The sequence below is a fragment of the Echinops telfairi genome, unplaced genomic scaffold (genome assembly GCF_000313985.2).
Source record: "Echinops telfairi isolate 266 unplaced genomic scaffold, ASM31398v2 ScPeMD7_2010;HRSCAF=2546, whole genome shotgun sequence".
Classification (NCBI taxonomy): Eukaryota; Metazoa; Chordata; class Mammalia; order Afrosoricida; family Tenrecidae; genus Echinops; species Echinops telfairi.
Window position 1 is genome coordinate 18,123,700 of NW_022105908.1, and position 24,798 is coordinate 18,148,497.

Consider the following 24,798-nt stretch of genomic DNA (forward strand, 5'->3'; position numbering starts at 1 on the left):
CGTGGCCGTGCCCTTGGCCGTGGCCCTCGCCCCTGGCCCGCCCCGCCCTGCTAGCCCTTCTTGCACTTGCCCTTCTTCTCTCGCTGCTGGAACTTGCGCAGCCGCCGGGCCCACGTGTCCCGCCACTGGATGACCAGGCTGCTCTTGTCCGCCACGATGCCGCTCTGGTCTGGTGAGTCCTCCGCGTTGCCCAGGAGCAGGTACTTCTTGAGGGGCTTGATTTTGGGGCACTTGCAGGCGATGTCCCGCGAGCGGATCCACAGGCTCTGGTCACCGCGGCGGATGCGGCTCGTGCCCTGCTTGTACACGGAGATGATGTTCACCGTGAACTTCCACCAGTCCCCCACCTTGTCCGCCTTCAGGATGTGGATCTGGACGGCTGTAAGGAGACACAGGCAGTGGATGGGCTACCAGGGTGTGCCTGGTCCCCCAGCCCCCAAGATTGTTCACTAGGCCCTGGGAGTGCTGCAGAGCACCAGGGAAAGATGATCTTAGAATCCCGTCCCCGTGCAGGGCAGAGGCCATGCGCCAAGAAGCTGCCCCTCGCTGGTGCCTGAAGGGGCTACCCGGCACCCCCAGCATCTGAGGACAAGATGCTGCCCCCAGCAAGTGACCACACCCATACCCAGGGCATATTTCCTCAGGTGGCTCCCAGATAGCTACCATCACGTATCCCCCAGACTCCTGATACCCCCCACCCTCCACCCAAACTCAGGACAACCAGTGCCCACAGGCCCACAGTACCCGAGGCCAGCCCTGTCCCGCCTTCCCCTGCGGGTCACAGAGCCTCTCCCGGTGTCCGGGCATGCGCTGTGGTCATCATCTCCCCACTTTCCCTCCCCGAGTCCTGCCCGTACTTTTGTGGGAACTACACAGAGGGGCCATGAAAACCTGTTCCCGGGCTCCCGGGCCCTGGGACACGCATTTCTAATACGTTCCCAGGAGCCTCTCTGAGAACCATCGCCCTAGTCCGACCTAGCTTATCCTGCCGGATATTGAGAAAAACTTTAAGACAACCGGAGGGGAAAGCCCTGGGCGGAGGGGAGGGGCACTTACTCAAATAAATTAGTGAAATACTGATTGAACGCAGCCAAGAAGGTTCCTGACTGCAAGACTGTTCTGAGCCCGAATCTATGTGTGTGTGTGCGCGCATGCTTTTCACAAAGTGCCAACACTTTGGTTGGGGTGCATCTCAGGTCACCAGTGTACCATGGACCCCACGTGGGAGCTGCTGGTGGGGCACATGACCACCCCTCTCCCCTACCTTTGCCCCATTGACCTCCATTCAAGGACAATTGGCAGCCCTCCCCTATCTCCTGGCACAGCTCAGAAGAAGGCCACTTGCCCCTGCTGAGCCCACTCACTATGCCCTGTCCCCTCTACCCCACTAGGTGGACGGGAGGCTAGTTTGTCCCTGCAGGTGTGGCAGGTTCCTCCACTTCCAACCGGGGCCACCACCAGGGACCAGATCACCCTCACTGGTAGCCCCACCACTGGTGGCTCCAGGGCACATCACCTCCCCCCCCCCCATTCCCCACCCAGTGCTGTTGGCTCCCCTCAGGTCTCTGCTTTCCATCCGGGCCCTCTTGCTCATCCTCGGCTCAGGGTACCCGGGAGGGGCTGGGCCCTGAGGGCCCCAGGCAACACCATCTGACTCATCCGTTCTGGGGATGAGGGAAAGAGTGGGTTTTCCCATATTTTTGTTTCAGCTGTTCCTGGGCATCCTGACCTTTGCACTCTAGTCTGAGGGCTCCAAAGAATGGCTGCCATGGCAACCGTTTCCATGTTTTTGTGACCAGGAGACGCAACACTCAGTGTGAACGAGAGGGGGGATGCAAGGGGGGGGGGGCATGGTTCCAGCCCAAGAGAAGGGGCTGGGCTGGGCTTGACTGTGCAGACCTCAGTCACCGTGGCAACCGAGTGCCCCTCCACTCAGCAATAGGGGGTCCCCCCCCCACCCCCACTCCCTTGTCCCTGAGCGCCCTGGCTTCCTCTCCCCAGGGCTGAGCTGAATACAGAATGAGCACCCTCAGCCTGTGGCTGTCTCCTTGCTGGAGCCCTCTGCCCCTGGCCCAGCCATAGCATCCCTGCTGCCTGGCTGGCCAGATGGCGCTAGTGGAGGTGTATCCACTGGGCATGGGGAATGAAGCTTGGAGCCATGCACTGAGCATCCACTGGTCTCGAAGGTTCTGAGGTCTTGGGTGGGCCTTACCTCAGGCCCAATGAGAGGGCAGGGCTGAGGCCACAGAGAGAGCTGGCTGGACAAGGTCTGCCCTTGCAAGTCCCCAGAGACCTGCAGGAAGGTGGCCTTACAGAGCAGGAACCTAGTGGCCTATGGTCTTCCCCCTCCCCTCAATGACTGCCCTGGAAAACCAGGCGGGATCCTCCCCGCCACCCCAAGGTCTGCAGCCGCATCATGCAGGCTCCCCCAGGCCGAGCCAGTGCAGGACTTGACAGCTTGATGTCCTCAGGAGCCCAGAGGGACCAAGAAGCGGACAGGTCAAATGGGACCGAGCATATGGCACTTGCTTTCCTTGCGCTCCAGCCTCTGCCTGAGTGGGAGCAGCCGTGGTCGCTGGGTAGGAGGCCCGGCCCAGCGCTGGGGGTGGGAGGGCTCATGTGACGGTGCTGGAAGAAGTCCACAGTTGGGCTGCCCTTGGCAGCACCCGGGACATTACACAACCCACCAAGTATGAGCTGCACACGCAGTGCACGGGCCAAGTCCCCACAGTGCACACACAGCTGAAGGTATTCAGAATACACACTGGAGCGGTGACCTCAGCGGGCCTCCCTGCACACCCGGGAGGGGCCGGCGGCAGCCTTGCAGGCTCATGGCCAGGGCTGCCGCCACCTCCGACTGTCCCGCTTGGCTCTAAGCCGGCAGTAACTAGGGTCTCAGGCTACAAGGAGCCTGAGGCCCCGCCAACCTAGATGTCCCTCTTGCATTGCCCAGCCCAGGCTGGGTGCGTGGGGCTGTGGCAGCTGGGCCCCCCTCCAGAGCAGGCCCCACACGCACCCACACGACTGAAACTATCCCCTCTTCCTGCCAATTTATCTCAGCTCTGAGGACACCTGAATCCCCCACCACTGCCCCACTCAGCTGCCTGATTGCCACACTTCGGGCCACATTTCCAGGCATCTGGCCACCCACCCAGGGTCCTCAGTCCTGCCCACCCGAGGATCCTGGTGTTAGGGACACTATCAGGCCACCAAGCACAACCTGAAAAGTAGGAAGCCCCAGTTCACAGCCGGGCGGTCTCAAACTCAAACTCCACGGCCAGCAAGCCGATGCCAACTCATCGTGACCCTACAGGACCGGGCAGAACTGCTCCGGGCGGTTCCGAAACGAACTCTTTACAGGAGCAGAAAGCCCTCCCTCCCCTATCCCCTGTCCCCTGTCTTCCTCCCCAGCTGGGGTGTAGGCACCTCCAAAAGGAGGCTTGCTGCCTCCCACCCCCCTTCAACCCCAGGAGCCCCAAGAGCCTGGAGCCTTCCAGGACCTGGTATTGCCACCACTGACAGCCCAGCGGTGGTTTGTGGGGCTCCTGCTGGGATTGAAGCCCCTGTCTGGGCCAGGCTGGGTTCTAGGGAGCTACTTAGTCCGTACCCCCCCCCCCATGTGCTCACTCATGGCCTGTGGGCTGAGAACCACCTGCTGGGGGCTCCGGGCAGGGCTGCGGCTCAGGTTGATGGGAGAGGAGGGGTTCAGAACTCTGCCTCTCCCCCAGCCCAGCTCGGACATCCCTGCAGGAAACCTGCCTGCCTGCAGGGGGTCTCCTGGATTTGTGAGCTGCTCACAATGCCTCCTCCCAGCCCCCCAAAAAAGGGCTTGGGGTGGTCAGTCAAGTCACTGCCCACCACCCAGCCATACCTCCCTCTTGGGCCTTGGGTGTGCCCAGCTCTGGAAGGCCTGTCACCCACCAGGCTCGGGGACAGTGGCCACGACTCAATGGGGGGAAGGAGGCTGAACTTGCAGTGGCCAGCCATCAAACGTGCAGCCTGTCCATCAACCTTCCAGCACTGAGGGAGGCCACGCAGCTTGTCAAACGCAGCTTGGCCACGTGCCCCTCAGCCCATGAAGGTAAGAGACTGATTGCCGGGCCGATTTTTGCCTCCAGGAGCATGTGGACAGCACATGGACAGCACATGGACAGGGTGCCAGGGGGTGCTGGGTGATGGCATGAGGCATGCACTGGCAGGGGCATGGGGTACAGGGCATTTGAGGGGCAGGGATGTGGGGCAGGGGTCCTGGGCAGCCCGGGCCAGCTGGCCCTCTGAACCATTCTGATTGTCATTGGTAGGGTGGTGGGTGGAGCTCACTGGGAACAGACCAGTCCACCAGCAATGGCCTCCCACCCCAGACGTCCTCAGGGATTGGGCTGCCACTTCCTGCTCTGCACCCCCATACCACACCTTGCCCGAGATCTTGGGAAGAGGGTACCCCAAACTTAGGGCTGCCATCGGCCTCCCTCTTCATCTAGTGAAGTAACAATGTGTTCTTCTCTGACCAATGTAGTTCTGCCTCAGTTTCCCCTGCCGGAAGAGGGAAAGGTACTTGAGGCTCTCTGTTTGACCTGGCTTGGCTCCTGCTCCTCAGGCTCTCAGGGAGGAAGAGAGCAAAGGGCTCCCACCCTTTTGGTCACGAGGCTCAAGTTTGGTCGGAGAGGGCATTCGGCCTTGCCCTAGCTAGGGGGCGCCCATCAAGGGGCTGGCCCCACTCCCTCTCCCAGGTGAGCCCACCTGAGTCTGAGTCCATCGCTCTGCCCTGACCTTGAGGTGGCTGCCCAGAGCGGGGGCAGAGGATGGCTGGCTGAAGTGCCCCTCCCTCGAGGGCCTGGCACAAACCATGACCTGGTCAGGGCTGGAAGGTTGGTGGGGCAGGGCCAACTGGCTTCCTGGCCATAGAGAGGAGAGGGTGGGACTTGCTAGGTACAGGGAGGGTCTACCGATGAATATTCCCCTAGACCAGCGCCCTTGGTACCAACAGGGCCAGCCTCTCTGCACGGGCTCAAGCCAGCACCAACACCTTGGGTCCTCCAGGGCTTGGGAAGGAGCAGGGCATCAGGGCGGCACGTTATCAACCCTGGTGCAGAGGGAGCCACCACCCGCCTGCCCATTGGCCATGCTGTGGTGGCTTATGTGTTGCCATGCCGCTAGTATTTCGACTGCCAGGAGGGTCACCTGGGGTAGACAGGTTTCAGCAGAGCTTCCGGGACAGAGGTGAAGAAGGAAGGCCCGGTGATCTACTTTACAACAGGGCCAGTGGAGCCCTGTGGGTCACACGGAACACTGTCCCGTAGAGTGCTGGAGGGAGAGGGCTCCCTAGATTGGATCTGAAACTCCCTGCCATCGAGTCTGTTTTGACTCTCAGCAACCCTACAGGCCGGGCCAGAACGTCCCTTGTGGGTTTCCGAGACCGTAACTCTTGACCGGACTAGAAAGCCTTGTCTACCTCCCAAGGCGCGGCTGGTAGTTTCAAACTGCTGACCTTGTGGTTCTCAGCCCAGGCTGGAAGGCACTCAAAACACCCAGTGGCTGACACCGTGGGCTGGAGGACACCCATGATGGTAAGGATGGATTGTATGGGGGTCGCCCCGAGTCAGCCACGTCAAAGGCAAACAAGACAGGGAACCCCTCGCCAAACAGTCCTGTCCACGCCCTGAAAGGCCTCGCCCTGAGGACTCCGCTGCAGGAGAGCCAAGCAAACCCCCTGTCCGCGCCCTGTGGAGTGTGCAGGGCAGCAGTCCCAGCCAGCTGGGAGCCCAGCCTGCTCCCGAGGCAGGCACCCACAACATGCGACACACCCCTGAGCCCCGCCCAGCTGGCCCTACACGGCAGTCACCCTCCAGGGTCAAACCTGCCTCCTCAAGGAGCCCCCAGGGCAGGAGCCCAGGCTCTGGACCCTGGAGGGAAGAGGAGATACAGTGGGGTCCCCGGCTCGGGAGCCTCCGGTGGGAGGCACTTCACACTGAGCCACACTCTCGCCTGTCAGCTCAGCTCAGGTGTGTGTAGTGAAAAGGTGGCCACCTGATCAGGAGGGTGCATCCTCTCACAAGGTGCTGGAGGGGGGCGCTACACAATGACCCACCTCCCATCTCAGCAGTGGGTCTCAGAGTGGAAGTCTAGGAACGACATTTGGGGTGCTGTTGCGGAAGGCGAGGCCAGAACCCACCACGGCACCTGGTACAGCACCTGGGAGGATAGAACCAGCTCCCCCCACCTGGTGAGGGGACAGATTCCGCTGTGTGATCATGAGGCCTGGGTCCCCAGCGGCGAGGGTGGGCCGGCGCTCTGGCACCTCCGTCAAGTCCCCACCCTCAGCCTCAGGGGGTGAGTGGATGGCCTCTGTGGTCCCCCAGAGCTTTCCCCACCCACCCCTCTTTCCTGAAACCAAAATGTCTCCAGCAGAAGGGATCTGGGTGCGGAGACTACGAGAGGAAAGAAGGGGTCCCTGGAGAGACAGAGAAGAGGGGCAGGGCATTGCCCAGATCCATCCCATCCAGGGCAGGCCACTCTGGAGCCCACCCTCTTTCCTGGGGAGCCTTGGAGGACCTCGCTGTGGGAGGGGGGGGTCCCTTTGTTGGAAAGGGCTCTGCCCACCCTTGACTTGGCACGGCAGAATCGCCCAGCCTCTTGTGCCCCTCCATAGCCCCGGCTGAGTAGCAGTGTTTCCTGTGGGCTCCAGCTTTCCGTGAAGCTGAGACGGGCCTCCCTGCCCAAGCCGGTGGTCACCGCATCCTGCGACCTCGGGCTGACTCACGCCCAGACAGCCCCACATCTGGGCTCCATATGGGCTTGGCACTCCTGGGGGGGAGGTCACATCTGGCTGGGGAAATTGGAAGATCCCCAGGGGGCCAATGACCCCCAGGAAAGGGTCCATGACCTTCTGAAACACCATGCCACCACGTGCTGCTGGCTGGTCTGCTGGGGACAATGCCCTGGGGGAGGTGGCCTCTCCGAGCCACACTGCCAGCTGGCTCCCTGGCCTTGGCTGGGGCTCTGTCAAATGCCCAGCTCCTGTACGGGCCTCCCCCTGAGGGACAGCCCCCTGAGAGTGGCACTAACATCTGCGCGCTAACCCAGGCCCCAGAGTCATGCCCTGCTCTGCAGGCAGCTGCTTCTCCCACGGAGCGGGAGGGCTGATAACCTGTCCAGGCCTGGGCACACGGAGGGGTCAGCCCTGGCCAGGAATAGCTACTGACCTCTAGGTCAAGAACAGGAAGGGGAGGGCGCAGAGGGAGGCGAGGCTGCCCTTTGCTGAGAGGCCCATGGCCCTGCGGCTTGAGGCGCACAAAAGGCTCCAGTCCTGTGACCCCTCACACCCAAGCTCCCCTTCTTCCCAGTCCGAGGGCCAGACAAGAGCTGGGAGAGGGAGGGGCTCTACTTCCACCACTGCCGACTCCCACCATCTGTCCCCCTCACTACCCCCAGGAGTCCACAGGCCGCCATTGGTTCAGCTCACACCCCCGGAGCTGGGCAGAAAGCCTGCTTCGATGGGTCTTCCCAGCTGCACGGTTTGGACAGACACAGGTTACTGGGCCTTTCTTCCTCAGCTGGGCTTGAACCGGCAACCTTGGGGCCAGTCAAGCACAAACCGTTGATACCACCCAGGGCCCGTCATCTGCATTAGCACCATGCTGTTGCCATCATTCCCCCCTGAGCATCACCCCCACGGCCGCTGGGCCTCCCGCCGGCCACCTTGGATCTTCCCACAAATTCCCCATGGCCATGCGCATGGACGTAACAGTCAGGCCAACCCTGGCCTCCCACCATGACTAGCAGCGCCCTGTCATGCAGCCCACTCCGGATGAAGGGAATCTCCAGAGGCCAGGGTGCCATTGGTCCAGGGGAGAATCAGGGAACTTGTGCTGGAGGCTGCTGGGGGTGGCTGGGCCGACCCAGGCTGCCCCAGGCTCTCCTCCATGGACCTCAAGTCCTGGTGCAGGGGATGTCATGTATCTGGAACTAGAGGGTACAAACCCCTCCTTCCAGTCATACATATCTGTGAGGATTCCGTAAGCATGCCAGTGGAGTGGGGGCCATGCCCAGACCAGGGCCTGAGCAGGCTGACGGAGGGGCAACCACTGACTCGGACACCTGTCTCCCGCCATCCCTGCCTGCCGAAGTGCCAGAGCGCACAGGGAGTGGAGGTGGGCACGCTGATGGAATTCAGACTCTCGCTGAGGCCCCCGACTCCCTCTGCCGTCAGTCCCCGAAGAAGTCCACGCTGGAGTGGGCCTGCACGTGCACATGCACACATGGCCCAGCAGGCCAGCTGCTCCCCACGGATGCCGGCAGAGTGCCCCCTCAGCAGCCAGCCTTGTGGGCGCTCGGGAGGCACACGAGGTGAACCTTCTCAGGACACACACTTTGGGTTTTCTGTCTGGCGGTGCCAAAGAAACACTGCTGGGAAATGGACCAGCTTTCCAAGAACTGTCCAACGTGAGCTGAGCTCACCTTTCCGAGCGGCCTGTCTCCCTCGTCCTGCGTGTGCCTGGGGGTGGGGGTGGGGGAGTAGGGGGAGGGGCAGGGGCAGCATCTAGACCCCGTGTGTCTCCCTGCCACGCAAGCCCTCTAACCTCTCTCCACCCTCCCCAGGCTCTTCCCTGGCACCTGGTACCCCCGTGCCCACCAGACCACTCACTGTCACCAGGTGGGTTCCAGTTTCCAGGACCCAGAAGCCCCTCTCCCTGCCTGGGACCCCCGATTTGCGCATCAACACTGGCTCCTTGGGCTCCGGAGCTGCCCTCCCGTCCCCTCCCCCTCCCCTGGAGGCACATCGCTTTGCCAGTCTCCCTCCTGGAGGGCAGAGGCGGGGAATCTCAGCACCCCCAAAGGCGCTCTGTGGATGTGTGGTGGGGACGGCTTGGGTGGGAAAGGTTAGGTGTAGGCGTGTGGGCGTGTGTGCTGCAGGACCAAGGGTCATTCTGACTGCGCAGCTGGAGCCTGGCTGCTGTGGGGACACGCCTCAGAGCAGCTGCCGGCCAACCAAGAGCGAGGTGCTCAGCCAGAGGCCAGGGGGCCGAAGGGATGCAGACTTTGTGTACACACATGTACACACACACACACACGCAGACACAGCACACATAGCACACACTCATACACAACACACATGTACATACAACACACATAGTATATGCACACCAGTGCACACACAAACACTCACACCGGTCCACACTCACATAGCATACTCACACTCTCACACCCACAGGGAACTCACACGCACGCACTCATACACAATACACACAACATTGGCATGTGTGCACACTCAGCACATGTATGCACACACACACCTACTGCGTGTTCACACCTGTGCACACTCACAGGGAATTCACACAGGAACACTCATGCACAGCACACTGACACGAGTTCACGTGCAAACAGCACAAACATATAGACCCTTATACACAGTATATACAGCACACACGCATTCAGAACACACTCAGGCACATGCATGCTCCTACACAACATACACAGCACACTGCCCTGGGCACACTCATGTGTGTGCAGATGCATACACAAACACACTTCCATGCGTGCACACTCATACAAAACATGCCACACATCGACATGCCCACACACATGCACCCAGTATACTAGTGTGTATGTGTATACATACATGCAATCATGCTCATTCATGCACAGCCCTCGCAGGTACACGTGTGTGGATGGCATGCTCATGTGCACATATGCATACACTCACATATTACACAGATGGCACGCTTATGCACAAACACGCACACATACATATACTCTCACTCCACGTGCATATACAGCACAGATGCACAGTGAGCGTCCCAATCCCTAACCCGGGAGTCTATAAGAAGCGAGTCCGTGGGAGGGGCATCCCCCCGAGGAGCTGGTGGGAGTGGCTTGAAAGCCAGAGACCTTGGCCAGGCTCCTCCCTTGGCCCCCACCTGGCTCGGCTGCCCCAGTGCAGCACTGGTGAGGGGAGCTGGGTTCCCTGAGGGCAACTGAGGGCTGAAGTGGCCCCCAGAGAGAGCGGGGGAGATGGCAGCGCCACTGGAGACATGGTGTCCGGGGTGTGTGTGTGTATGGGGGTGTATGCTCGATGTCCCCTCAGAAGGACTTTTTGTCTCCTGGGGTCCACCTCCATCTGAGGCCCAGGCTGGTGAGGTGCTGTGGCCAATGTTCCCCAGCAAATTTAGAATTGTGACTGCAGGCCCTGGCTGACCCGGCAGGGGGACACAACCACCCTTCCTCCGTGTGGGATGCATGGCGCCCTGCAAGGTCCAGTCCACTGCTGTCAGGTTGACTGTTCCCCACAGAGCTCCCGGGCATGGCTGAGCAGAGAGGCCCCACGGGGTTTCCTGGGCTGTTAGCTGTTATGGAAGCCTTTCTCCTGCGTGTGCTTACACATACACGCACACAGCCACACACACACACACAACACAGCACACTGGCACACGTGCACACACACACACACACACACACACACACACACACACACGAGAGTGTACTGGAACGTGTACACATACACCCAGCATACTGACATGTGTGCACACACACAGCCTACTCAACACAGGCACACATACAACACGCAGAACACACTGACACGCATGCATGCATACACAGCATACGTAGCATAATGACGTGTGTACACACACACGCAGCACTCTGACACATGCGCACACATGGTGCTGGGCAGGCTCAGACTGCTAGCCTGAGGTTAGAATGCAGGCCTGGGGCCTCCAATTCGTTCTCACCTGGAGAAGGTCCTCTGAGAAGCGGGTCACACATGCCCCCCCACCCCGCCAGATTATAGAAGCGCTCCCCATGGAAGCTCTCGGGAGTTGGCCTCAGACAGGGAAGGGCTGGGGCAGCTGTAGGGTCAGCCAGAGCTGTGAGGCAGCTGGCCTTCCCTGGCCTGGCCCCTCGCCCCTCACGGCTGGCCCAGATTTGCCCAGGAGCAAGAGGGGTGGAAATATTCAGGCTCATCCACACTCCATCCAAATGTCCCTCACAAGATCTGGGGGCCCTGGCCCTAAGACCCCACCAGCCCAGCCTCAGAGCAGGGCCGGCACCTGCTGCCTGAGCTGCCCCACCCACAGCCAGGCCCTAGGGTGTCACTCCTGGAGGCCCTGCGCCTGATGCTTCCTTCTCGGCACAGCTGGGGTGAGGCTGACCCTGCTTTTAAAGTGGTCCCAAGCATGCCAAGGACAGCTCTGGGATAAGGCACCCTAAAAAGGGCACAGAGGGACTTTGGGGAACAGGAAGGAGCATAGGACCTCACTGTGAGGAACACTGGCCCATCAAGACATTTCCACTAATACCGCTGCCACGGGATCCTCCTGAGACAGACCCTGCACAGGGATTCCAAGGGTTCACATCTCTATGGGAGCAGGCAGCCTCATCTTTCTCCCACAAAGCTGCTGGTGGGTTTGAACCGCTGGCCTTGAGGTTAGCAGTCTCATGTTTACTCAAGGTGGCCAACAGGAGGGCTCCTTTGCGAAGCACAGACTCAGGGCCAATGGGACACTGACTGTGAAGTAGTAACAACACAGCCCACCAGGGCCAAAGGGAGGACCAGGGCCCAACCTGAGATTCCCAGCTTTGGTCGCTCTGGGGGGGGCCTCCCCTTGGCCAGTTGTGAGCCCCTCCCACCCCTAGGCTCTGAGGGCCAAGATGGAAGGGAGGAAACTGCTGACTCTGCAGTCCCCCCAGCTTGGTCTGGGCCAGTGTCCGGCCTGTAGGAGCCACACCGACCGGAGCCACCTGCACCCCAGCCTCACTCCCCACTGGCCCCCCTCCTGCCCTCCGGAGACAGCAGGACCCCTCACTTACCATAGTCCTTCTTGCAGTACTTTTTCATGTTAATCTTCAGCTTCCCTTTGGAGGCCTTGCAGTAGGAATCGCAGTCTGGGGGAGAGGGGAGCGGGAGAAGCACAGACAAAAACTAATTAGGCCGCACTGAATAGCCTAGCGGGCAGGCGGAGGCCACCTCCCGGAATACGCACGTCCGTCCCTGATACCCCTTGGCCAGCCAGGCTGCGGCAGCCTGGGCAGGCGGCCATTCAGGGCCAGCCTGGCCTTCTAAAGAGGTGCTGGGACAAAGGGGCCCTGCCCCCACCCCGCCCCCTTGCCCCCCACCCCCCACCCCAGCCTGACGAATCCTTTCGCTGCTGCCTGTGGGCTGCCTCAGCCTCTGGGAGAGTCGGGGCGCCGGCATTGAGCCACCCAGGGTTGCACAAACTCCTCCTGTTCTTAAGACGCCACTGGAGCCTGATTAAAGCCCATAGAAGCCTCATTGTCACCCCCAGCCCCGGGTCTGTGTCAGGCGCTGGCTTCCCCTGCGCAGAGCCTCTGGATGGGGTCAGGCCCCAACAAAAGGGGTCACGGAGGAAATTAGCAGCCCGTGAAGCATTAGAAAGCCCCTTTGGTGTCCACTCTACTGGAGTGTGCAAATAAAATGCCCTACGGAGTGAGTTCAGTTCTAATGGGCCCTACTGCTGAGAGGCAGGCTTGCCCAGTCTCAGGGGTGTCCAGAGCCCAGGCTGAGCGAGCAGGATGTGCCTGGTGCCCTGGGCCTGCCCGCGATGGCACCCCCAGATGTAAACCACCCTCCCATCCTCTCCCTGCTGCATTATTGTCACCAGGTCCTGTGTCCAGTGACTCTCTTGGATGCCTGGCCAAGTGCCCCGACCCAGTCACCTCTAAACACTGACTTGGTCACAGTCTCAGAGCTGTCCCTCAGTGAGAAGGGAGGCCCAGAGAAGCTACGCCACCAGCTCAGTGTGTGTGGACAGCTAGTGCCTAGGCTGACGAAGCCTGGTGGCATAGTGGGCTACAAACAGGGCTCCTAACTGCAAAGGTTAGCAGATCAAACCCATCCGCTGCTCCAAAGGAGAAAGATGAGGCTTTCTACTCCCATAGTAAGCTAACGACTTTTAAAATTTCATTTCATTCTTTTAATTTAAGACCTTTATTAGCCAGTGCTTGCAGCTTGTTGACTTTTTAAAAAAAATCAAGCTGTAAACTTTGATTACAAATTAAAAATACCAACTTAACCAGATATGAAACAATTAAAAATCTTTAAAGGTGTATGGAGAAAAACCAGTTTTTTAAAAAAACACGTTTATCATGACCAAAAAGAGACGTCTTTAGGTAAAAGTAATCAAAACCCCACGCTGCGTGGACAGTTCTAGTCACGCAGCTAGTTCCAGCTATCTGGTCCATGGGCGAAAAGGCAAGTACACAGCGTAAGGACTTCAGCTCTAATCTCTCGTTCATTTCGTATTGCTGGGATTTCATATTCATTTACGACTCTCCGCTGGTGGGTCAGCTAATGTGGTCTCCTTGCCATGTTACAGGTTTGGGTGATCTGGGCGCCGGCGGGGGCAGCAAGGAGGGCCCCTGTGAAACTATGGTCTATAGCCTCAGTACATTCTCTGTCTCACTGGTCTACCTTGTTCTCCTGCACCCAAGTGGTCAGCACCCTCCATCACTTCTCCTGCCACGGGAGGGTTGGAACACCATGGTCGACACCCGTAGGGTCTCAGCATGTAGCGAGGTGGGGCCCGTCGCCTGCGGTAGGGGCCGGTGCTGTGGGGCCTGGTCTTCAGCAGCATTCTCCCATCCCTCCTCCTTTTCCCAACTCTCGCTTTTCTGGGAATTGTGCTGGAAGTTGCGTGGAGGCCCCCTACAACATGGGCAAGGCCTACAATGGTTACAGTCGGCTGTCTAGTGACTGCCTGGCATGGGGACGCCACCGGGACCTGTAACATCTGCTGTCTGGGCGCCCTTTTCTCCTCCAGCACAACCCCCACAGTCGCGCCATCCCCTGCGCTGAGAAGGGACTTCCCGGGGCTGTTCTTTATGGCCGTCTGCTGCACAAACACATCTTCCTGCTTGTCGTTCCTGTTGCTTAAACCAGATCCTTTTCTTACACGGAACCATTTCACTGTTCCCAAAACCGTCCAGGCGGTGACCTTTGGCAGGTGCGCTGCTCCTGAGAGGCCCCGCTTGGTGTCCCTAGTGCTGAGGGCAGGGATGGCCGGCCGCTGCCTCTGGCTGTGGGGACGGTCACGGGGAAGGGCCGGCAGTAATGGAGGCGCTGCTCAGGGCTCTCTGGGGTCTGCTCTCCAATCCCGCTCCTGATCAGACTCAAGAGTTAAACGTCTTGGAAACTCACTGGGGCGGGCGGTTCTCCTCGGTCCTACAGAGTCAGAAACAACTCCGTGGTGGAGATTCGGGTTTTGGGAGTGAGCGCCATGGCCTTGGCTAAGAGGAGGCGGGCGTGGGGGCCATGGTGGGGAGGACCAGCCAGACTATGTTCTGTCCATCGTGGTGGGGCACGGCTGGTGGGCCAGGACTGGGTGTGTGTCTCTGTGACACACAGAGATGGCGGCTGGAGAGGTGAGGAGACACACACAGGTGACTGCCCCCATCTTGCAGGGGGGACAGCCTGGGCGCAGGTGGGCCTGGGAGCCTAGTGCCCCTCCTCAAGCTTGGCATTGTTAGGGAAGAAGAAGGAGAACCAAACTGGAGACAATCCCATCCCTCCCAAGTCAGCACCTTGGCCTTGAGGGAGGGGGCTGCCTCAATTCAAGCACCAACTGCTGCTGCCCACTGCACTGCCCGGGGGCCCTGGGCCTCGCAGCCTCCCCGGCTGCCTCAGTTAGGGAGCAGGCTCAGAAAATGAGGGACAAGCAGCCCCTTTCCTGCTGTCCAGGGGGCTCCCCCCCACCCCCCTTCCCAGGGACAGTCCCACCAGCTGACTGGCTCCGGGGGAGGGTTTGGACCACCCAGAGAGAGTGCTCTTCATTCTACTGCGGCTGAGACTGAGGGGGCAGAAGGTGAGGCGAGTACCACATGTAGTGGCGGACCCCCAGCCACGTGTACATCCTGGTGGTCCCGAGCTACCTGGCTGGACTGCCCCTACTGGGATGCAGCAGATCCCAGCGACACCCTCGCCGGACAGCCCGAATCCTCTCTAACTTTCCTCTGGCTGGGTGCCATGGAGTCAGTCTGACCCTACCCCACCCAGTCCTCTGTCCGTCGCATGCGTGTTATGTTGGAGTGCGCTGTTGCAGCCCCTGCGTCTACCCATCTCCTCAAGTGTCTTCCTCTTTTTTGCCGGCCCTCAAATTTACCCAGCATGATGTTCTTCTCCAAGAATGCGTCTTAACCGAGAAGGTCCATGTGCAAAGTACAGGAGCCAAAGTCTCCCTCTGCACTGTCCATTCTCACCCTCCAGAAAGGTCCATGCTCCTGTCAAGACACTTGCTCCCACCGGTAGGAAGCCACCTGGGATGGTCTCCGGTGGGCGGGAGGTGTCACTGCATCTCAGCTCTGCGGTCAACCACCTGGGTCCACGGTGCGCCCTTTAGCACATTAGTCCTTCTGAGTGTTGCTACATCTCTGAGAGGGCGGTGTCCAAATCTCCACTCAAAGGGGTATTCCCAACCAGGACTCAGAGGGGCACGGGGGACACCTGCTCAGAACCAACTCTAGGCTGCAGTGCAGGGAGGAGACGGCTCGGCCTGCCTACTGCACCCTCAGCTGCCTGCCTCCCTCCCCTCTCCACCACTCTGCCGGCAAAGAGAAGCATTTTTGTTGTCCTTGTCATTGAGTTGACCCCCATGTGCATGCTGCCTTCCAACCTAGGGGCCTCACCTCCCAGCACTGTATCCGACAGAGAGAGTTTCATCAGAAGTAGATCACGGGACAGACCATGTCTTCCCTGTCTTGGTATGGAAGCTCCACTGAGACCTGGGCCCCCATGGGCGGCCCGCTTGGTGCTGGAAATACCAGTGGCGCAGCAGCTTCCAGCATCAGGGGGAGCACATAGCCCCGTGCAGTGTGACAACCTGACGGATGGATGGTGGAGTCACCTGCCTCCTGTGGGAGCTTGCCTTTCCAGAGCCAAGTCTCCACCTGGGGCAGAAAGCATCCTAGAAAGGGTGGCATCTCTTGATGGCTGGTTTGACCTGTCCTCACAAACCACGAGTCCCTCCACGGGGGGGATGCTGGCTATCCAGGGACTGCAGCTCAAGGGCGGAGTCCAGGCGGCGGAGCGGTGGCATGTTAGACCGCTAACCTCAGGGTCAGTTATTCCAAACAACCAGCTTCTCCACAGGAGGAAGATGAGCCTTTCTCCCCTGGTCAAGAGTCTGTGTCAGAAACTCACAGGGGCAGCTTGACCCTGCCCGGTGGGGTTGCTGTGAGTGGACTCGTCTTGACAGCAGTGAGTCTGGGTGTTCGAGTTCTGCTGTGGGTTTCCACTACTGCCCTCGCGGTTAGCGGCCCAACAGGTAATGCACTATGCTGCGAGCCAGGAAGACGGAAGCCCAGTGTGCTGGCACCGTGGGGACAACACGAGTGAAGAGGCTTGCTGGGAGAGACTGCAGTGTGCCCCTGTGGGGAACATGAACAACCTGCAGGACATGGAGTCAGGGACAGCTTGTGGACTCCGCGTTGTGCTTGTCTTCCACACGGCTGAGGTCGTGGGACCAGGGACCCTGGGTAAGAGAATCATCCCTTGAATGCCCTTCTCTCTCTCTCTCTCTCTCTCTCACACACACACACACACACACAGCATTGGGAGCTGGCTTCAGGTAGACACACCGCAGCTTTGACTCCTACTTCAAACTGGCTGTGAGCTTGGCAGAAACCCAGGTAGCCACTCCTAGCTCTGGTTGTCCAATAGAGCTATTAAGACAACGGAAGAATGAAAATTCACAGTGATGCCAAAATGAAGCTGACAGATGACCCGATGCTGGAATCTGGGAGCAATCTCCCATAATGAGAGGCAGATGGTGGTGGGGTGAGCAAAACCTGCCCAGGCTTTACCTCCAGACACAGTTCTTTGTCTGAAAGACAGAGAGATCCTGGAAGCAGAGAGACAGCTCCAGGGAGACCAGTGGGCAGGAAGTGGGCAGTGGGCAGGGGAGGGAAGAGTGCAGATGGGAAGAGCCGGTCACGGTGCGCGTGTAGCTTGCATCCCTCTCTGAATCACTGAGGCAGCACATCAGACAAGCAGGCAGTGGTCAGTGGAGAAGGGCACTGCCTCCAGGAAGTAGAAGCCAATCTAGAGCAAAGTCCCGGGAACCTGGAACTGGAGCTGGGCTGGACATGGCCCCCTGCCACCCAGCTTGGACCTGAGATGGGCATCCAGCCATTTCTATGGGGCAAGGCCAGGCTCTTTGACTCTGTCAAGGACCACGAAGTACTTGTTTTGTTCTTAACTTTATGGGCCACATGGCTCTCTGTCACAACTACTCAACCCCGTGGTTGTAAATTGAAAAGCAGCCATAGACAAGCTGTAATCAAGTGGGCGTGGCCAATGCAAAAAAAAAAGAAGGCACAGCCTTGTTGAAACCGGAAGGAAGGCCTCAGGAAAGACAGGCTGTGCTGCAAAGTCCACCTGACAGTGCAAACAGGGCACCACGTGAGAGAGAGAAGCGCTGACACGACAAAACCACACTCCTGGTAGTGCAACTACAGACCCACTCAGGAGGTAGTTCAGGGATGTGACAACGTGGAAAATGGGATCAGAAACGTGGAAAATGCATCAGGGAAAGCTCTCAGAGTGTAGCGGGGAGGAAAAAGTAAGCCATGGAAACGATGGAAGAGAAAGTGCTAAGGTTCAAGTCAGAAGGTGAACTGAGCAACCCCCTAAACCCAACTTCTGGACATCCTGTCGATTCCAACTCCTTTCAGCCCTATGGGATGGAGCAGAACTGCCCCTTTGGGGGATGGAGACAGCCAGTCTTTACAGGAGTAGAAAGTCTTACGCCTCTCTCGGGCAGCGATGTGGGTTCCAAACACTGCCCCTCAGGATGGGATGGGCAACTTGATGCATAGCCACTGCACCACCAGGGCTCCTGACAGGATATGAAGGGGTGACTTACCATTAGGAGAGACCTGCAGCAGAGCCTAAAAAGCTTTGGGGAAAGAAACAAAACTGTAATCTCTGAGCGGGAGGCAGACCCAGGAAGGCATAAGAGAAATCCCACCACTGCCATCGAGGCAGTAAGACTTGTAGAGATCTCGTAGGACAGACCAGAACTGCCCCAGAGGGTCCCCAAGGGAGTGGGCTGCCACGTCTTTCTCCCTTGGAGTAGCTGGGGCGTTCAGACTGCTGACCTTCTGGTTAGCACTTAACCATTGAGCCACCTGGTGCCTTTGCAGCCAGGAAGGACTAACTGAGTTCATGGGGGGAAAAATCAAGAGAACAAGACAAACACCCACATGTAGGTTGGCAAACATATAAAATACAGTACAAGAAAAGAAATGAAAAGATTAAGAAAATCGAGCAAACCAAACACAAGGGGCCAAGCGACCACGGAGCAGTATCTAAGACATTGTTTTCCAAAGTGGGTGCTGGAACAATCCAGGGGGGCTGCAAAGGCAGAAACCTACACTTTATCTTGAATTATGGGCTAAAGCACAAACATTTTTAATTGTCAGGGGGATGTTGCGTTTCTTTTCCGAAAAGGAGTAGGCGGGCTAAATAAGTTTTAATTCCTATGGTATATAAGGTTTACAGGGAGAGTGAAGGGAGGGTGGGGTGGAAAGGGAGAACGGATTACAAGGATCTACATATAACCTCCTCCCTGGGGGATGGACAGCAGAAAAGTGGGTGAAGGGAGATGTCGGACAGTGTAAGATATGACAAAATAATAATAATTTATAAATTATCAAGGGTTCATGAGGGAGCAGGGAGTGGGGAGGAAGGGGTGGGGGGAATGAGGAGCTGATACCGAGGGCTTAAGTAGAAAGCAAATGTTTTGAGAATGATGATGGCAACAAATGTACAAATGTGCTTTACACAATGGATGGATGTATGGATTGTGGCAAGAGTTGTAGGAGCCCCCAATAAAATGATTTTTTTAAAGGTTTAAAAATTATTTAAAAAAAAAAAAGATTTAGAGGGGGAAACGTTTGTGACTCAAGAATTTTATACCTAGCTAGACTGTCAGATCTGTGTGTAGATTGTAATTAACAAACCCAAGCTCATTGTCATTGAATCCATTCTGACTCATAGTGACATGATAGGATACGACAGAACTGCTCCTGAGGGTTCTAAGACTGTAACTATGAACAGGTGTACAAAGCCACATCTTTCTCCTGTGGGGTAACTGGTGCATGCAAACTACTGACTGTGGCTAGCAGGCCAACGTATAACTCACTCTGCCACCACGGCTCCTACATTAACAAAAGGCATTCTCAGCTGTGCAAGGGTTCAGGAAAATATTCTGATAATGCATTCTTTTCAAAGGACGTGCTTAAGAACGGTTCTCAATTGACTATGAAGTGATTCAGAATCAGAGACACAGAGGGAAAAGTCAGCGTAGAAATGGACTGCTGGTGAGCACTAAACTGGTGAACATACAGATTCCAAAGGTAGTTTTAAAACTGAATGAAAGTGGTGTTAACAAACCCAGGGACAAGGGAACAACAAGTGATCCAAAATCGGTGGTGAGGAGGGTTGGAAGGCCTGGTTGGGCATGATCAAGGGGAATGTAACAGAGAGGAATTACTGAAACCCAAATGAAGGCTGAGCATGATAGTGGGACAAGAGGAAAGTAAAAGGAACTAGAGGAAAGAAGTAGGAGAAAGAACTAGGAGGCAAAGGGCATTTATAGAGGTCTAAATACAGGCATGTACATATGTAAATATATTTATATATGATGATGGGGAAATAGATCTATGTGCATATATTTATAGGTTTAGTATTAAGGTAGCAGATGGACATTGGGCATCCACTCAAGTACTCCCTCAATGCAAGAATAGTTTGTTCCATTAAACTGGCATTCCATGACGCTCAACTTCCTGACCCGATTGCTGAAGACAAAGTGGGTGCATAAGCAAATGTGGTGAAGAAAGCTGATGGTGTCCGGCTATCAAAAGATATAGCATCTGGGGTCTTAAAGGCTTGAAGGTAAACAAGCGGCCATCTAGCTTAGAAGCAACAAAGCCCACATGGAAGAAGCACACCAGCCTGTGTGATCACGAGGTGTTGATGGGATCAGGTATCAGACATCAAAGGAAAAAAATCAAATCATTGTGAATGAGGGGGGGTGCACATTGAGGACCCAAGACCCATCTGTAGGCAACTGGACATCCCCTTACAAAAGGATTGCGGGGAGGAGACAACCCAGTCATGGTGCGATGTAGCAATGATGAAACATACAACTTTCCTCTAGTTCCTAAATGCTTCCTCCCCCAACACTATCATGATACAATTCTATGTTACAAATCTGGCTAGATCAGAGAATGTACATTGGTACAGACAGGAACTGGAAACACAAGAAATTCAGGACAGATGATCCCTTCAGGACCAGTGCTGAGAGTGGTGATGCCTATGGAATATAAGGTCTACAGGGGGAGTGGAGGGAGGGTGGGGTGGAAAGGGGGAACCGATTACAAGGATCTACATATAATCACCTTCCTGGGAGCTGGACAACAGAAAAGTGGTGAAGGGAGATGTCGGACAGTGTAAGATATGACAAAATAATAATAATTTATAAATTCTCAAGGGTTCATGAGGGAGAAGGGAGTGGGGAGGGAGGGGGAAAATGAGGAGCTGATCCCAAGGGCTCAAGGAGAAAGCAAATGTTTTGAGAATGATGAGGGCAACAGATGTACAAGTGTGCTTGACACAATGGATGGATGGATGGGTTGTGATAAGAGTTGTAAGAGCCCCGAATAAAATGATTAAAATAAAGAAAAATAAAAAACGGAACGAAGACGTCAAAATAATTGTTAAATGCCTGAAAGGAGACATCAGACTTCATGTGCAAGGGTACCTAGAAAATCTTAGTTGGAAACTTCAGAACACGTCGATGAAAACCCAACAGAACTCCTGGAGTAGAACTGGTGCGTTTACACTGCGGTGTTCTCAAAGCACAGTGAAAGGAGCCGGGATTAAAAGAAGAAGAAAAGTCTGTCTTGGAAGAAGTGCAGCCAGATGCTCCTTAGAAGAAGGACGGTGAGACTTGTTTCATGTACTTTCGACCAGCAGTCTCTGGAGAAGGTCATCGTGCTTGGTCAAGTACAGGCTCTGAGAAGAGGAGGAAGTTCTTCAAGGAGATGGGCTGGCACAGCGGCTGGACAACGGGCTCAGACATCACAGTGATTATGATGCTGGCACACGACCGGGCAGTACATACGTTCTATGTGACGGAGATGAAACCGGCCAGGTGACACCTAACAAAATGAAGTGGACTGTGGTGGGAAATAAACATTTGAGACTCTTTTTCTTCCATCAAGAGAATGTCGCAGATGTTATTTTACACCTGACTCTGACACACAAGACCTAGCAGACCAAATGCTGCTTTTGAAACACGGAAACATACCCACAAGACACTGGAAAGATAGAGAAGAAATATTGACCAGTATGTCAAGGGCGGAGCCCTGGTCGCATGGTGGGTAACTGCAAGGTTGGCAGTTCAAAACCACCAGCCGTTCCTAGAGAGAAAGATGAGGCTTTCTGCTCTAAAGAGTTAAAGTCCTAGAAATCCTGCAAGAACGGCGTTCTTCTGACCTATAAGGTCACTGTGAGTCAGAATCGATTCAGTGTTGTGAGTTTGGCTTTTTGGTTTGGAAGGCATCAGCGAAACAGAAGAATGAGAGAAAATGTAAAAAGCAAGCATGCCAGATTCAGAGACGAGAGGACACCAGCTACCTAAAAGGGCTCAAGTAGAAAGAAAATGTTTTGGAAATGATGATGGCAACCTATGTACAAATGTGCTTGATACAGTTGATGTATGGATTGTTATAAGAGCTTTAAGAGCCGGGGGAGGGGAGGGGAAGGAAGAGAGGAAAAAAAAAAAAAGAGCTTTAAGAGCCCCCAATAAAATGATCTGTTAAATTAAAAAAATAAAATAAAACAATAATGAACTCAAACTCTTATTGAAAACTGCATTTAAAATGTTAAATAATGGCATTTTAAAAGGACCGGCTAAATACGATAAACTTGAAAACAGAAGGTTACAGTGTTACGCGATGGTAAGGGCACATCTGCACATGGAAACGGTACATCTTCAAACAGAACAATAGGTGCAAATGCTAATTACTATCAGACCACGTCGAATTCAAGACAAAAGCATTGAAGGTGGACAAAGAAGGTGACTTCGCAATAAACATATTGATTGTTTTGTCTGGAGAAATGTCTCATCGAAAGCGATTTAAGCCCACCGTGACGGGAGTGCCAAACAGTAAACAGAGACGCTCGGGGCAGTGAAAGATGGGGAAGCGAAGGCCAAGAAGCTGAAGGTGTGCAGGCCACCTTTGCTAGCTGGGGTGCAAGCGCTGTTCTCTATAACTGAGCGAGAAAGGACCCACCACTAGGACAATAGCATCCTCAGGTCTAGACGTTAGCGGATGTGTGTCCTGAGCCCTGGGGAAGGCAGGCAGGAGGAAGGGCTGAGAACAGAAGCAGGAATCCGAGTACTTGCTAAAGAAACCCCGACATTAGAAATTCACCCAAGAACGCATTTTCTGAAAGGCCCCGAAGCAAGCAAACATATAAATAAGCAAGACTAAAAACGCTGTCATAGCAAATTATGAGTAAAAGAGAGAGCAGAGGCAGGGTAGGGCTGAGGAGGGCTGAGACCGTCTTACAGAGTCTAGAACTACCGTCTGCAGCGTTAAGCGGAACTTCAGGAACTCCAGGCATCGCTCGGCCTTTTTTGAAGGAAACTATAGATGACCAGGCTGAACTAAAGAAGAGGCATAAACATCCGAATAAACCAAGAAATCTTAGAAATCACTGGCTTCAGGCAGGTTCAGGCCAGGGCACTGTAACCGCTTCAGGGCACCTCGTTTTTATGCTGTTTGATCTGTGTAGAACCAGAGAGACTAGTGGGGAAGCTATTAGGTGGGATTGCCTGAGACTGCCAATAGCCAATGATTTTTCAATTTAAACAAACAAATAAACAAACAAAAGAGGTGTTTTAATGTGGTTCAGATTAAATATACAAAGCAGCTGTTATTCTTGCTCAAACCCCACCCCAAACCTCACTGCCTTTGAGTTGATTCTGACTCATGGCAACATTATAGGACAGGGTAGACTGCGAGTTTCCGAGCCTGTAGCTCTTTACGGGAGTAGAAAGCCCATCTTTCTCCCAAGGAGTAACTGGTAGTTTCAAACTGCTGACCATTCAGTTAGCAGCCCAGCGTGTAACCGATACTCCACCGGGGCTAGCTGTCCTCAAATCCATGCTGGCTCAGGGCACCCCTTGTGCAGAGAGGGGCGCTCTGCAGGTGTCTCAGGCTGAGCGCTTTCAGAAGCGAATGTAACAAGGCTAGCGTACTCTTAAACCCACAGAAACCCTGTAGACCAACTGATAAGTCATGCGTGGAGATGGGTCCTTCCCCCACCAGCTGGCAGAAACCTGCCTTGTCCTTTGCCGAGCAGGTGCTAACTCTGCCCCCGGGGGTGCCTGTGCCCCACTTACTTGCTCAGGGGACTCTTAGGGATGCCATAGAGGATGTAGGTAAGTACTCATGGACCTGCAGGTGCCCCTGCACCAGGGGCGCCCTCCTGCCCTCCGCTAAGACACAGGGACAGCACTGCCTGGGTCCCTACCTGCGCTCATTGCTCATCGGTTCCAGAGAAAGCCACTGAGCCCTGAGGCTGCCATCTGCCCAGCTCCCAGCAGGCCTATCCTGGCTGGCTGGCATCCGGCTCCTCCTGGGAGCAGCCTGCCCTCCCACCTGCTCCCTGGGCCAACCCACAGCCAAGCGCCAAGAGGTGGCCCTGCAGGCCCACTCCCAGTGGCCAGCCTTCCCACCCTCTGCTGCCCTCTGGGGTAGCTTGCCCTCCGGTCTGCTTCTGGGTCCCAGGTGCCAGGACCCTGCTGGGCAGCCTGCTCACAGGATCAGGGCTTATCCCCAGCATATGGCAGGCAGAGCCCATGTCCCAGTGCTCCAGAACAGGGCGGGGAGCTGGCAGGGGTCTCGCTCACGGAGCCGTGGCCTTGCACAGCACCTCTGCTTCTGGGCTGTCGGGATCAGGAAGGTGGGCAGTGGGCGTAATGAGTGGGGGACGCCTGGCCAACACCCTTCCTTCCCAAGGTAGAGAAACCTGGAAGGATGGGGTTCAGACATCAACAGGAAGGCTGGGGGCGGGGCAGGATTTCTGGGGTGAAAACGTTTAAGGAAAGAGGAGCAACCAACATTTTGACTTGGTCGCTATGCCCACCAGTAAGTGACAAAGGGCAGGGGTGGCCAGGCTGCCCAGGGGGAGTTTGGGCTCCACTGGACCCAAAGGCTACAAAGTAGCTTGGGACACCCCCCCCCCCACCTGACCCCCCATCTCCCAGCCTAGTGAGCCCAATTCCCAATGTGTCCAATTGTCAGTGGCCACCATGGCCTGGGTGAGGATGGAGGAGGCACTTCCCGAAATGCCAACCCTCACCCTTGGTCCTGGGCTGCCGGTCACTCTTCACCCTTACTGCCACACCTTCTTACTGCGCTCACCTGCAGGCACTTTGTGCAGGGGTTTGGCCGACTGCCTGGGAGAGACAAGTCCGCAGGCAGCTCTGCAGCCCCCACATATCTCTCTAAGCCTGGGCTGGGCTTGCCCACCCACTTCACTATCCCCAAGACCTCCGGTTGATGCCAATGCAGAGCGACCTTATAGGACAGTATAGGACCCCTATAGGACACAGGGGTAGAACTGCCTCTGTGAGTTTCTGAAACTGTAACTTTATGTGAGTAGAAAGCCCCTCAATACTATATGTGCATTTTCTTAAAGACCTGAAGATAAACCAGCAGCCATCTAGCTGAGAGACAACAAAACCCACATGGAAGAAGCACACCAGCCTG

General features: G+C 56.1%; 1 protein-coding gene across 1 annotated transcript in view; it reads right to left on the reverse strand.

The window, feature by feature from the left end:
- Window positions 1-13: 13 nt before the first annotated feature.
- Window positions 14-24,798, reverse strand: part of NTN1 (netrin 1) — a gene marked incomplete at its 5' end in the record, with an annotated part of 214,163 nt that continues 189,378 nt past the window's right edge. The window contains 2 exons of the mRNA XM_004713016.2: window positions 14-379; window positions 11,806-11,880. Coding sequence (XP_004713073.2) covers window positions 51-379; window positions 11,806-11,880 — 404 coding nt within the window. The remainder of the gene's footprint in view (window positions 380-11,805; window positions 11,881-24,798) is intronic.